The sequence below is a fragment of the Suricata suricatta genome, chromosome 5 (assembly GCF_006229205.1).
Source record: "Suricata suricatta isolate VVHF042 chromosome 5, meerkat_22Aug2017_6uvM2_HiC, whole genome shotgun sequence".
Lineage (NCBI taxonomy): Eukaryota > Metazoa > Chordata > Mammalia > Carnivora > Herpestidae > Suricata > Suricata suricatta.
In genome coordinates, this window is record NC_043704.1 from 138,649,251 (window position 1) to 138,663,132 (window position 13,882).

General features: G+C 55.0%; 1 protein-coding gene across 2 annotated transcripts in view; it reads left to right on the top strand.

Annotated features, from left to right (window-relative positions):
* Nucleotides 1-13,882, top strand: part of RARB (retinoic acid receptor beta) — a 163,130-nt gene that overhangs the window by 131,474 nt on the left and 17,774 nt on the right. For both annotated transcript variants that reach the window (XM_029940362.1, XM_029940361.1), the window contains exon 5: nucleotides 5,675-5,835. In XM_029940362.1, the coding sequence (XP_029796222.1) occupies nucleotides 5,675-5,835 (161 nt within the window). The remainder of the gene's footprint in view (nucleotides 1-5,674; nucleotides 5,836-13,882) is intronic.

The following is a 13,882-nucleotide window of genomic DNA, read 5'->3' on the forward strand; positions in this document are numbered from 1 at the left end:
ACTTTTACGCCACCAAATCTGATTTGTGGCGCTCGGCCCTCACAAGGAGAATACTTGATATTTAATGGAGCACCTCGCATCCGAGAAGCGCTTTGCAGACATCAGGCCCGGCTCTCGCAGGTGTGTAAATCACACTCGTGACCCCTCGGATGCCCCTCGTGCTTCATCAGCCTGCCGGCCCCGCTGCAGGGGCGGAGGGTGGTTCTCGAGTGCCCCGCGGGCCCTGACATGGAGACGAGGCCGCTGATTTCTGGAAGGAAGAGGCTGGGGGAGCTCAGGTTGCACACAGAGCAGACCCCACGTTGAGTCACATGCTCACCTTGGCCTTCACAGAACAGTTTTTGAGCCACCGCTGTGGACCAGAGACTGTATTCGGCCCTCGGGAGTCAGAGACAAAATAGGACCTTGGCCATCCAGATTCTCAGACCAGGAGGGGAGGGCTCTGTGGGACAGTCTTTGGCCCCCACCTTGTGATAGGGGCTTTGACGCAGAGGTACGTGCTGCCCCCTCCCCAATCCCACTGCCATGCCTCACCAGAGATGCACTGTGCCCAAAAGCAGTGGGTCCGTCATCCCCCGGGTCCGTCACGGGCATATTGGTACCCATGCCAGTGGCATCACTTCCGTGGGAGTGGAACCAGAGCCCAGCCGCCAATGTCACAGGCAGTCTTTGGGGCTGACCATTCAGTTGTACAGCCCAGACTCCCTAGGCTCCCACCTGCCCTCCCATCCCTCCCCTCAACTCTCCCTCCCCTTTCCCAGCCTCCCAATCCTGACTCTGCCCCCACACACACCAGTGGTGCCCGTTCACCGTCTGTCACGGCACCACGTGGCAGAATTGTGAATGTGTATGACATGACCGAGCACAGTGATTAAGAACAAGGACTCTGGGGGCACCTGGGTGGCTCAGTTGGTTAAGCATCTGACTTCAGCTCAGGTCATGATCTCATGGTACATGAGTTCGAGCCCCACGTCAGGCTCTGTGCTGACAGCTCAGAGCCTGAAGCCTGTTTCACATTCTGTGTTTCCCTCTCTCTGTCCCTCCTTCACTTATACTCTGTCTCTCTCTCTCTCTCTCAAAAATAAATCTTTAAAAAGAAAAAAAAAAAGAATGAGGACTCTGATGCCAGGTTTTGTGAATTCAGATCCCTGCTACATCATTTATAAGATGCATGGCCTTGGGCAGGCTACTTAACTTTCTGCGCCTCAGTTGTCTCATCTGCAAATTAGGCCTAATAATGCTAGGCATCAGGTTGTTGAATGGCCTAATAGGAAAGGAAGGTTCAGGGAGTGCCCCACAGCTGCTGGGGCAGCTGGAATTAACAGTTTCAGTGTTGTAAGAATTCTCCAAGAGGAGTCCAGGTCCATACACTAACAGCGATGCCATGCTCTCATTATAGTTCCTATTGCTGTCTGGTGACAGATGTCTGGCTGTCACCGTATGTGAGCTCCGCGGCAGCGGGAACCATCTGTGTGGCTCCACCGTTGTCTCATTCCTGCGGCAGATGGTACATACTAGATGCTCAAATAACATTTGAATGAATGAATGGCCAGAAAACGAAGAAATGAGTCCATCTGTTCATTTGGGAGCCGCTACCAGGTGGCTTCTCGAGAAGCATCACTGCCACTTGCAGCCTTGGACCTCGTGATGCAGCCCACGGGTCCTCAGCGCTCCATCCACATTTGCACACGGAAGGGCCTTCAGTTCTTCTTCCTGTGTAGCCGGGCGGTATGAGCCTTGATGGTAGACTCTCCGTTTCCCACCTAGCAGACCGTCCGTGCATCTCTGGGAGGGCGCTGCCGCCTTTGGAGAGACTCTGAGAGGGGCTGAACCCCCCGGGATGGTGGTGAAGCCAGTGTATGCCCCGGGTCCCTGGCCCCCTGCAGCCCCTGCATCACCCCCCGCCCCATACCGGTACTCTATGAGGGCGTAAGCCCCAGACGCTGCTGACCATGAGTCCTCCAAGGCTGAATGGAGCCACCATCCCTGTGCCCTACATCGCCTCCTTGATTCTGATGGCTCTTGGAAGCCATCCCCATGCGTGGCCCAGATGCCTCATCCGCAGCCCACGGCAGTTTAAAACCACTGAGCAGAGCAGGTGTTGAAGCCACATGTTTATGAGACACATCCATTGACTTATGAACCTTTCCATGATGGGGGTGTCGTTCCCAGGGGGTCATTGCATCTGGCAGTGGGAGAGGAGTGCCTGAGAGTCCCAGGAGCCCTTGGTCATGGAGACAGTAGGAGGGGTGGGCGCTCTGCCCAGGAAGGGCAGGAGCTGTCTGGAAGGGAGCCTGCATGTTACACGCTTGCCCCTTGGCACCCAGTCAGCTGGTAAGAGGGCCCCAAGTTTGGGCCTCAGAGCACAGAAGTTGGAGCTCTGGCTTCACAGCTGTTAGTTTTGCAAATGGCAGGTGCTGCCTGCACAACCCAACTGAGTGCCCCCACTCGGTGCCCTGCTACTGCTCACCAAGGTCCCCTTGCCGCCTGACCTCACCTCTCACCCTCGGGCTTGGTACAGATCCTCCGTAGGCTCAGCTCACAGGGCGCCCCTCCCACCTCCCAGGCAGCCTCCGGGCCTGTCTTTCCTCATGTGAGTTTTCCAGGGAACGGGCCAAGGGGCCGTGGGTGGATGGGGGCCGGTGACGCAGAACTCTGGGAAGTGCAGACACCTCTCAAGGGCCTACAGACTTGCCTGGGAATGCGATTATGGGTAATTGTGTGTGCGGGGGGTGCCTCTGTGTGCCTTTTTTGTATATTCCACTGAAATTTAGGCTTGACTCCTTTCCAACAGGGTGATCTTGGGCCTCCAGCTCCTGAGAGTGTAGAAATGGAATTTTAATGCCTACCTCACCTGGTTCGCTGTGGAATTTAGCGAACTAGAATTCCTGAATTGCTCACGGCGACGGCTGGCCCTTGCTAAGCAGCCAAAAAGTGACATTACTGCCACTGCTGTGTTAGGCGGTCAGAGGTGCCACCTCGGTTTCTGATTCTAGTCAGAGCAGTTCCTAGTGTTCAGTGACTTGTGGCCTCCCTCAGGGGACTGGGGTTTTGTTCCTATTTTAAGGTATAGACAGAGCAAGGCATTCATCGTTTTAAAGCATGTGGTTCAGTGGTTTGTAGTATATTCATGAGGTTGTACGGCTGTCCCCACTGTCTGATTCCAGAACATTCACTTCTCCCCAAAAAGAAGTCCCATTAGCAGTCACTCTTATCTTCCATGCGCCCCAGCCCGTGGCTACCACTGACCTGCCTTCTGTCTGAGTTTGCCTTCTGTGGACATCTCGTATAAATAGAGTCACACAATCCGTGGCCTTTTGTGACTGGCGTCTTTCATGGAGCATCATGTTGTCCGGGTTCATCCGCGTTGTGACCTGGGTCTGTACTTCCCTCCTTTGTGGCCAGTGGTACTCCGCTGTGTGGATGCGGCACAATTGTGTATCCATCCGTCGGCTGCCGGACACGTGCGTTGTTTCCAGTGTGGCGCTGTTGACGAGAAGGGCCGCCCTGAGCGCTTGTGGACACGTTTTACCTGAACACTTATTTTCTGTTCTCCTGGGTGGCGATGGGATTGTTGGATCATGTGGTAACTCTATGTTGAACTTTTTCAGGGGACGGCCAGACCACACGCCTCAGAGCTCTGGTTTAGAAGGACCCTCACAGCTGGCAGAGGACTTTTGTGTTGGCCAACAAAGAGGGTCATGGGCAGGGGCCAGGGACGCCCGCTGAGCGGCATGGACAGCCCGGGGCGCTCACGCACAAGGCGTCAGGCCAAGCCTCCCCTCACAGAGCCACCCTCTACTGCCTTCGCTGCCCCCTTCCTCCCTCTGGTCCCTCCTCTGCTGACTGCTTTCTTTGCTTCCGTTAAACCATGTGCTGCCCTCCCCCTGCGTCCTCCACCTGCCAGGAATGGTCTGGGCACCTGGCCAGTCTACACTGAAAAAGGAATACACTTGAGGCTGAGTTACTTCACGCCATCTTTACCGCTCACCTTAATCTGGAAATGCCCGAGCCAAAGAACAGTGTCGTTTCAGTCCTGGGGCAAGATCTTCTGGGGAGGTGCCGTTTTCTTCTCAGACATGTCCGCTCTGTTGAGAGGGAGTGAGTCCAGGTGAAGAAAGAACTTGTCGACCGTGTAAACATTCTTTAGTCTCTCTGACAGTGTCTTCATCTATAAACTGAGTTTAAAATCGCCTTCCCGTTAAGGGGATTCAGTGAGCAGCCGTGGCCACAGTCCCCAGTGCAGTGCTTACGCTGCTCAAGAAACGGGACAATTCTCCCCGGCCGCCCTCCCTCCCAGTTAGGAGCATGTGACTTCTACAGTCTCTAGGATCCTTCAGAACTGCCCCCACCCCCATCGGTGTCCTTTCGCCTTGCTGTGCTCCTCACGCCTTCGTGGTAGTCTGCCCGCTGTGAGGCCCCGGGATCCTCACGGTGTAGACCCGGGAACTGCCAGGTCTCAGGTCGCCCTGGGTGCTCTCAGGGAGGCAACCCAAGCCAAATCCTCTTAGGGCGATCGGATTATGACCTGGGTCATTTTGCAGCAGATTCGCAGGCCACGGTGGTGGTGTATACGGCCAGGTGGTGCCCAGCCTGGCCACCCCCGGGTCCCCGGGGAATGTAGACTCTCCGGACAGGCTTACATGGTCTAGTTTTACCTGTTGGCCTTCCTGGGTTTTGGTTTCCTTCCCCAGGAGATCCTTGCGAGAGGCCAGAGCTCTGCATGACACTTGGGTTTGAAGTCATCTGAGTGCCGTGCGCTGTGAGGGGAGGCAGGGGCTTCCGCAGCGCCAGGTCCTGAGTCCCGACTCACCTGGCACCAGGCTCAGCTGCCAAAGTGCTGAGGTGGAGACACACAGCTGCCCAGGGGTCAGTGGGCCAGACGAGACGTGGAATCGAGTGGCTGTAGATGAATAAGCGAATGAATGGACAGATCGTTTTTCAGGCCAGGGGCTCATAATGCACGGAATGTTATTTTAAAATAACTTTTTATAACAATAAATGAGTATTAACATTTCATTTAAATATATGTGATGTGTATAATATGTAACATGTTAATATAGTACTTATAAATAATAATAAACGATTATATGATTAATACCAAAAGGCTAAGAAGCAGAAAATCATGAAGGGACCAAAATCACCATCCATCACCTTTAAGATGACTCTCTTCAGAAGTGTCAGTTCATTCGGAAAACCAAAAGACAACAACAACAACAACAAAAACCAAAAGGCTTAGCTAGGAATCACCAATCACGATGCAACAAGGCATTTGTTCAGCAATGTGTCTCCTAGGCCTAAATGGTTCTGTTGGAGCTTTTGGAACTGGTGGGGGAGAGGGGAGGGAAGGCATTTGGAAAAATCCATCTTTTGAGGACTAGTCCACATAGAAAGTTTTATCTAAGCGAACTGAGACTCTCAGCCTTTTGGGCGATCTTTAAAGTAACTCTTTAAGAATTACTTGGCAGGTGCACACACAAACCTTCCTCTCTGCCTGGCCCTTCTGGCCGCCAAGCCTCTCTTCTTGGGAGCTGTGTTTATGGCACCTTTTCTCACTGTTCCTGTTCCAAGTGTCAAGTGCGTCCAGGCAGCATCAGGGGATGGAAGCTTCCAGCTCAGGTCACACAGGCCCGGCCGTTAGTGACCCCTGATTTGCCTTCTCTCTCATTTCCAGCTGTGAGGAATGATAGGAACAAGAAAAAGAAGGAGCCTTCGAAGCAGGAATGCACGGAAAGCTATGAAATGACAGCTGAGCTGGACGATCTCACAGAGAAGATCCGGAAAGCTCACCAGGAGACCTTCCCGTCGCTCTGCCAGCTGGGTAAATACACCACGGTAAGAGATGCTCCGCCAAGGCTACTGGGTGGTGCGGGCCCTTGCATGCGTGCTCGTGCCTTCCTGCCCTCTCCCCTTGTCCTGGAGGGGACGTCCCCCCAAATTCAGCCCAGAACATGTCAGCAGACCAAGTAGGGCTACACAGTGGCCACCATCCTCCAAGCGGCGTCCTTTGCACCCTCGCTGAGTAGGCTGGGTGTTTCCTCCGATCCAGTCACATGTATGCGTGCACTCAAGAAACCCAGACTGAGCCCTTCCTGCGTGCAGGCTGTGTGCACGGCACTGGCGACACCAGTGGCTAAGTTAAGGTTGCTCCTCTGAGGGACATAGGGCCTGGTGACATGTGAGACCCACGAGGTGTTACCACAGGCATGGCAGGTGGCTGTACAGAGCCCGGGAGCATGTGGGGGGCGGGCAGGCTTGTAGACACACACCCACCCAGCTGTCCAGTCCCGCCAGTACCGTGGGGACCAGGGCTGGGGAAGGCACAGGCATGACTCCTCCCCGGGGAGGCGAGAGTGCCCACTGCTGTCACTGCAGGTAGAAACTGAAGAAAAGGTAGGAGGGAGAAGTTGTGGACTCCAGGGTAGGTGTCATATATTGACTGGTCTGGGATAGGTGGCGGAAGACACAAGAGGTACTTCAGTTTTTTAAACTGGCTTTTGCTTGTATTATGTTAATTGATATCAATTCCCAGGACATGGCACATAATAGGTGCTCAATAAGTATTTGTTGAATGAATGAATGAACAAATGAACACATGATTGAATAGAATTAGAATGCTATTCTGGCTTCTTTAAGTAGCATGTTGCTTGCCTAAGATGCTGGTAAATATATATATTTTTTTAATCCAATCATCTGGGGCACCTGGATGGCTCATTCCGTTAGGAGGCCCAGTGTGTGAAGCTGTTGAGCTGCCCTAGCAGGCCCGGGGAAGGGCTCTATTCGGGGGACAGGCCCCCACTGACCTTGGGGATCGGCATCCTAGCCCAGAGCAGACAGAGCAGGACAAGGCTGGGGCTGGACCCCATCAGGGAGTTTTTCTTCTAAACCAAGAGGTGGTGCAGGACCGTGAGGCAAGAGGTGGTGCAGGGTACGTTACCAAGAGCAAGGGCGCTCCAACCACACGAACATCGTTTAACGCGTGCTCAATCACCAGCCAGCCGTGAGACGAGGTGCGAGTTCTCTCGGCCTCGCTTTTCCCATCTGTGGGATGGGGAGGATATGAAATGGGTAGAAAAATCAAATCATTCCTGAAGAGCTTCAGCAGTGGGACCTGTAAAAGCAGCGATGTGGCCTCCATCCCCACGTATCCATTCACTGGGTGTGAACGGATGCTCTGGGGACCGGGTCCCGCGCCAGATGCCTCTGGCGCTATGGGGAGGCAAGGCGATTAATTACCAGTGCCAAGGAGAGTGTCACTTGCCCCTTTTAGAAATGTTTATGACTGCCCCCCGTCCCAGCCACTGTTCTGGACTTGGTACCAAGGTGCGCACATCCCGACCTCAGCGATCAGGAAATCAACTGAAAACGGGGCCGGGGACAGAAGGGACAGAAGGAGGTGATGGCAAGGCCGGACTATGTTGAGAGTGACCGGTAATTGAGAAAGAAATAGCCTTGCAGAAACCTGAACACTCAAGAATTTGTATCTTGGTTTGTAAATAATGAAGAACAATAGTTTGTCAACAGAAGTCTTTATTATTGTTCCCACCGTTATTAGTACAGCTAACATTTTTCAGCACTTACTGTATCCCAGGGGCCATGCTAAATAAATATTAAAGCTTACAGGGACATTGCGAAGTGGGTATTGTTGCTTCCATATCACAGAGAAGTAAACTGAGGTGTGGAAAAGGTAAATAACTTTCCCCGTGTCTCATAGCCAATAAGTGGGACTCGACCGTGAGCCCCCTGAGGCCAGGGACAGCCCTTTGAACCACACCATACACAGGATATATCGAGGGAGCGGTTGGCAAGTAGAATGGAAGGAGAAACCCCTGGGCATCGAGTTAAGAGGGGGTGGCTATTACCAGGAATAAAGCAAACGGTGAGCTCCAGAAAGGAGTAAAAGAGAACACAGTAAGGAGGGCTTCCTGGAAGTGGAAACTTTAGAGCCAGGTTGTGAGGTGAGAAACATTGTCTGACAGTCCCTGGGATCATTTGCTCCAGCGTTAGGGGTCTCCGCCCTCTTCCCCACACTCCCTTAGTGTGGTCTAGGGAGTGCCCATGACCCTGACTCACCTGGTAATCCGCCCTGGTGTGGTCTGGCATCCTGGGGGCGTGGGACCTTCAGGACAGACCGCCCTGTGTGAGCTCCTTCCCACCCCAAAAGCCAGCCGAGAATTCTGGGCCTCCACCACCTTCCCTTCCGTGGGGCCTCCCTCTGAGCCCAGTAGCCTCTCCTTTTGGATTTTCTTTACACCGCAGGTCTTGGTTCTCTGTGTCTGCAGATTAGTGAGGCCGCCTGCCCAGCCTTCTTGGAGAGTGCGGGGTCTGGGAGCAGGGGCGGATTGCTGGCGGGGCCCCAGGCCTGTCCCAGGGCTCACGCTTTGAGTGTAGCCCTCCCCGGAGTCTTGCTCTGGCTGCCACGGCTGCTTGGCTCACGTGTGGGGCATTGACACTCCTGGAGGGCCCCCACCCAGGAACAAACAGAAGCTGCTGGGTGAAGCCCCTCAGTTATTCTCTTAACCGTGGCCCAGGGGCTCCCAGCCAGAGGAGCCGACCTGTCCCCAGGGATGGTCTTTGCTGGCTGCCTTCTGTTCCTGGACCTCCGCCCCCCCACCCCCCCGCCCCCCTCCTCCAGTGCATCCTGAGACCTCTTCCCAGTAAGCTGCTTGCATTCAGATCCTAGGCTCAGGGTCTGCTCTTGGCCCGATGCAGGGGACTCCCCTGAGGGCCTCCAGGACCCCTCCCTGTCCACCGTCCACATCTCTCTGGGGAGCCACCATCCATCCGCATCATCCCTTTAAGCACTTGGTGGGAACTCTGCCCGTCTTTTTATCCAGCCGGGAAATCTCCAAAGGATGATCCTTCGCAACAGGGCAGACTACCTCCTTCCAGAAGCACGCTGCCCGTTTGTGGGCTCAGGGCTGCTCTGATACAGTCTCTTCTCTGGCTTTTCTGTTTCTACTCTCCGTACACAGATCCAGCTCCGTTTTTATTGTAAGCAACTTCAGATCCTTTCTGGAAGGAGGTGGGGATATAAATAAATAACAGCAGCCATAACACATTCTCGGCAAGCTCTTAGTTCCGAGTTGAGCATTTTTTTTTTTTTATAAAGAGCTTTTTTTAGACAGGCAGTTGCTCCCACTGCGAGGAAACTTCCTGCCATCTTCACTCGCCTGGCATCCCTGTCGGATGCCTTCGGAATAAGTGGGCAGAGAGGAATTAAAAAGGCAGCTAGCCGCCCACCGCCAGACCTTTGAAAGAGTAGTTCCTTTTTCTTCTCGAATTAGGGTAGATTTGGGACAAATGGTCAGGCCTAAGGAGGCAGCACAAATGGGTGGGGAGGCAGGAACATATGGTCCCCCGGCCGCCCCCCTCGACCCCTGGGCAGGGCAAGGCGCTCACCTCCAACCTTCAGAACTAGTGTCCTTGGGAAGATTCCTAACCAGTGACCAGTCCTCTGAAAACCAAGAGAAGGAGGGGGGGGATCCCAGGGGAAGGGTGGAAAAGAGGGCAGGGGCTATTTCTAGAAGAGTCTCCAAAACGGAATGAAGAAGCGACCCGAGGCAGTGTCCTAGCTCAGGATATTCCGTCTGCTTCCATAGGTCCAACTCCAGCAACTCTGTCGTTTGGGTTTGGGGGCTTCTTAGACCTGCAGTCTTGCCTGTGCCACATAGGACTGCGTGACCTGGGATCCATCACAGGGGCCTTGGCCCCTCCTCTGTAGGAGTGGATTTGCACAGTGCCCACCAGGGGCTTGCTGGGAAGGCCAAGTGAAACGGCCAGACCAGCGCGCCCAGTGCCGGTTCCGGTAGAGAGAGGTGCAGAACGGGCAGGTCTCCCCTTGAGCGGGTGATGCACACGGTGTGGACACACTGTCCTCCGCAGGGCTCGTGAGATTTATGGAGCCTTTAATCGACTCAGAAGAATGCCCACCAACGGAAACATTAAACAAACCTCCAAAAGACTTACCAGGACATGAGCGCTTAAGAAAAGGAAGGGGATTGTGAGCGCTTCCAGCCACTTACAGCCTTGGCCTTCATTCTAGAACACGAACACTGGGATCAGCCCAAGAGTCAGAATCTGACACTCTGGAGGTCAGCCTCCCCTCCAGGAGAGACGCACCTGGTGGGGTGGAAGATGAGGGGGCATCTTGAGGCCCGAGTTCTGGTCTCTACTCTGCCACCTCCCAGCTGTCTGACCTTGAACAAGCTCTTGTCTTCTGTGAGCCTGTTTCCTGCCCTCTCTGTATCACGGAGACTGCGCTTTCATTGTCCGACCCACATTCACTGTATCCCTACTGCATTCGTCTCCGAGGGCCGCCATCACAAAGTACCACTACCTGGGTGGCGTAAGTCAACAGAAATGTATTGCCTCACAGCTCTGGAAGCTGGAAGTCCGATATGAAGATGTCAGTGGGGCCGCGCTCTCTCTGACGGCTCTAGGGAAGAATCCTTCCTTGCCTCTTAGAGCTTCTGGTGTTGAGAGCGATCCTTGGCACTCCTCGGCTTGTAGAAGTGTTACTCCACTCTGCCCTCACGTGGTCACCTCCAGCCTCTGTGTTTCCATACCCCCCTCCCTCCACGCCCATCTTTCTCTCCACATTTCCCGTCATCACCGGTCATGCTAGATTGAGTCTGACCTAATGACCTCATTTTAAGTCGATAACCTGCGTGAAGACCCCATTTCCAAATAGGGTCACATTCTGAAGTTCCCGGGGGTTAGGACCTCCACATATCTTTGGGGGGAGGGGGACACAATTTAACCCATAACACCGCCGAGTGCGGAACTGGAGCCCGTGGACCTTCACCCTTCCGTGCGGACAGCTCTCTGTGAAGTCTGGCTGAAAATCAAACGTCGTCACATGTTCTGTGGAGTTTTAGAAACGTCTGGCAAGTGCACATCACACGTCTTCGGCTTTTCATGAAAAATGGCCTCTGGGCGCTGTGCTACGTTCCCCGGATCTTACTGCATGGTGGAAAAAGGAAAAGGCATTTTCGGTCAAGAGGATTGCATGCACGTGGCCAGGGGTTTGACCAAGAAGGACTTGAGGCAGAGCCTAAGTAGGTAGGTCAGGACTAGCTGGCGGGATACGTGTGTGAGCGGTAGCAACAGAGAGCCAAGCGAGGTTTCTAGACAGGAGAAGCGATGCCAAGAAGGCAAGCCCTGGCTGCTCCGTGCCTGGCGGGCAGCAGGGCAGAGGTCTGGTGCGTTCTCAGATGCGCCCCTGGAGTTCCAGAAGCCGTTGGTAGCTGAGACCACCGCAAAATCTGGCCTCTCCTGGACATCCTCCGGAACGCTGGTCCACACCCTCTGGCTGCTATGTTCCAGAGGCTGCACCCCGACACTCCACCGAGGTCCCCCTGAATCTCTACGACCACCAGCCGTCTGGGGGCTGCAGCTGTGCAGGGAGCCTTGTGTCCCGAATCTGAGGCAGTGGGGGTGCAGGAGCACCCCTCAAACATCACCATCAGGGAGATCATGCTTGCTTCTCGGCAGACTTCCAGGAACTCTTGGGGAGGTCCTGGGTTTGAGACCCTTGTCACTGACCCCTTCCCACTGCCCACAGCCCGTTTCTCAGAGTCCTGTCTCCCCAGGGGCTGCCCCATGCCTGTCCTTCCCCCCACGGTTGCCGGAAGGCAGCCATGCTGCCTGTCCCCACCTGTTGGAAGAGTCCATTTCTAAGAAATGCTAAACATGTGCATTCCTCCTCCCTCCTCCCGCTGACGGACATCCCCCAGCTGGTACCGTCCTAAGGCCACATCGTCATTGTGCCTAGAGACGTGTTTGTTGACCACAAAGAGAGAGATGCTGGCCTGGCGCATAATGTCTTCATGATGGTGCCAGGGATCTGTTAGCCGCCTCCTGGAAGCATCCAGCACTTCCAGCCAGGCAGGATATCACAAGTGCAACAACAGGCCCTATGAGACAGCAAGGTCAGGCCAGGAAACAGAATTCACAAGGTGACCATGGAGCGAGAAGGTAGGTGACTCAGCGTGACGGCGGGGAGCGCGAACACTGCCGTGGGGCTGCCTCCTGGGACCCTCCGCCTGACAGCTTGGCCTCCTGCACAAGTGACTCGACTTCCCTGGGCCTCCACCCCAGCCAAAGGGGGTGAGCGCAGCTCCTACCGCTGAGGGGGCGGTGAGGGTTAGAGGGACTGGGAGCAGCGCCTGCCTCAGGGTGGTGGGGGGGGGGCCGTTGCATGGACCACCCAAGCGCCGGAGACCTGGGGCGTGGAAGACGGGGGCGTCCTGCACCCACGGCCTGGCCATCCATCTGGCCGGGCGGCCGACGGGCAGATCCGGGCCTAGGGAAGGGGGCACCCTGGCAGATGCGGCCGGCTTTCCCTGGGAGACCTGTTTATCGTTTGGAACTTTGCATCTCCTCCTGGCTAAAAAGGGAGCAAGCAGCAGCCTGTGGGGACCACCACAGTGTCCGGGACTGCCACCCCCAGCAGGTCCCTGGTGATCCCATCCCATCTGTGGGCCTGCAAGTAACGGCAGTCAGAAAAGGGACCCCTCTGCGTGACAAGAATGGCCCGATAATTAGATTTCGTGGCAGGGTTGGGCTGCATTGCTGCTGAAGATGGCCGGGGGAGTGGGGGGGGAGCATCCATAGGGCCCCCGCCACACTGCATTCTGGGAAGGCAGGCTGGGGCTCCCACCTGGAGATGCGCTCCCCACCCCCCACTGAGGAGGAGGGGGGAGGGGAAGTGGGGCCATGGGGGGGAGGAGCGAGGGTTTGAGGAAGGCCTGCCTTTCCCCTTGGTCTTGGCCCAGCTTCTCAGCTGTCAGCAAGGGCCTCCCCGCCCCAGCTTCTCACGCTGCTGCCCCCCGCCCCCAGTTTCAGAAATGCTGCGGAAAACCCACGCTTCCCTGCTTGCTCCCCGTAACCACGTTCATTACCAGCTCAAACAAGCAGGGCCCTGCGTTCGCTGCCGCTGACAGATAATATATAAGCCGTTTTAAACCTCATGCCTATGAATCGAGCAACCGGTGTAATAAAACACCAGGTTATTTTGTGTTTTATTAACTGCCTCTTCCCTTCAGTTTGCATAATAGTGAGTTAGATTTACATGCCATTAAGACGGCGGTGCATTATTTTTAATAGAAGGTGCGACAGGCCTCTCTCCCGCAGCCCGGCGTGTGATGAAGGCAGGCCCGGAGGAGGCTGATGAGGGCTGCGTTCACACTCGCTGGGTCCCGGCAATGTCTTTTTTTCCAGATGGATACTCTGTTGTGAAATGATTTCCCGCTGCCAGCTCGCCTCTGTGTCCCTCTCTTCTATGTCATCTTCCTACAAACTGGATAAACTGCCTATTAAATTTAATTACAGCCCGAATGGCTGTGCATCTTGATCTTCTGTTCCCCCGAGTGTACCGTATTCCACCAAGGTCCTTGAGGAAGGAAGGAAATAAATCTGGACGGTGTGTGCCCACGTTCTACAGGGGGTGTCGCGGAAGGAGGCGGCAGCGGCCGCCTTTTTAAGGCCTTCTGTGGCATCCCCTGTGCCAACTTTTCTTTCCGTCTTCCCCCCATCCTCCCCCCTCCCCCAGCATTAAAAATGAGAGCTCGTTTTATGGACACTCTGGGCTGATTTTCACGAGGTGAGGAACGCCAGACTGGGATGCCCAGCACCCTTCCCAGAGCCGTTGACGTGTGTCAGAGGCCTGAGCACCAGGCCCAGGGAGCCTCCCCATTCATCGGGGTGGCTCACTTCTGCGTCTGAAGGCAGCAGCGGCCTCATGAAGGGGCCTAGGCCCCAGCCCGGACAACCTCAGCCTTCGAATGGTAGGCTTCCTGAGGCATTTGCAACTAGCAAGGACTTGGGGGAACTTCATTCCTCGTTGGCTTATTTCACACCTATTTTTGAGCCTGTGTCT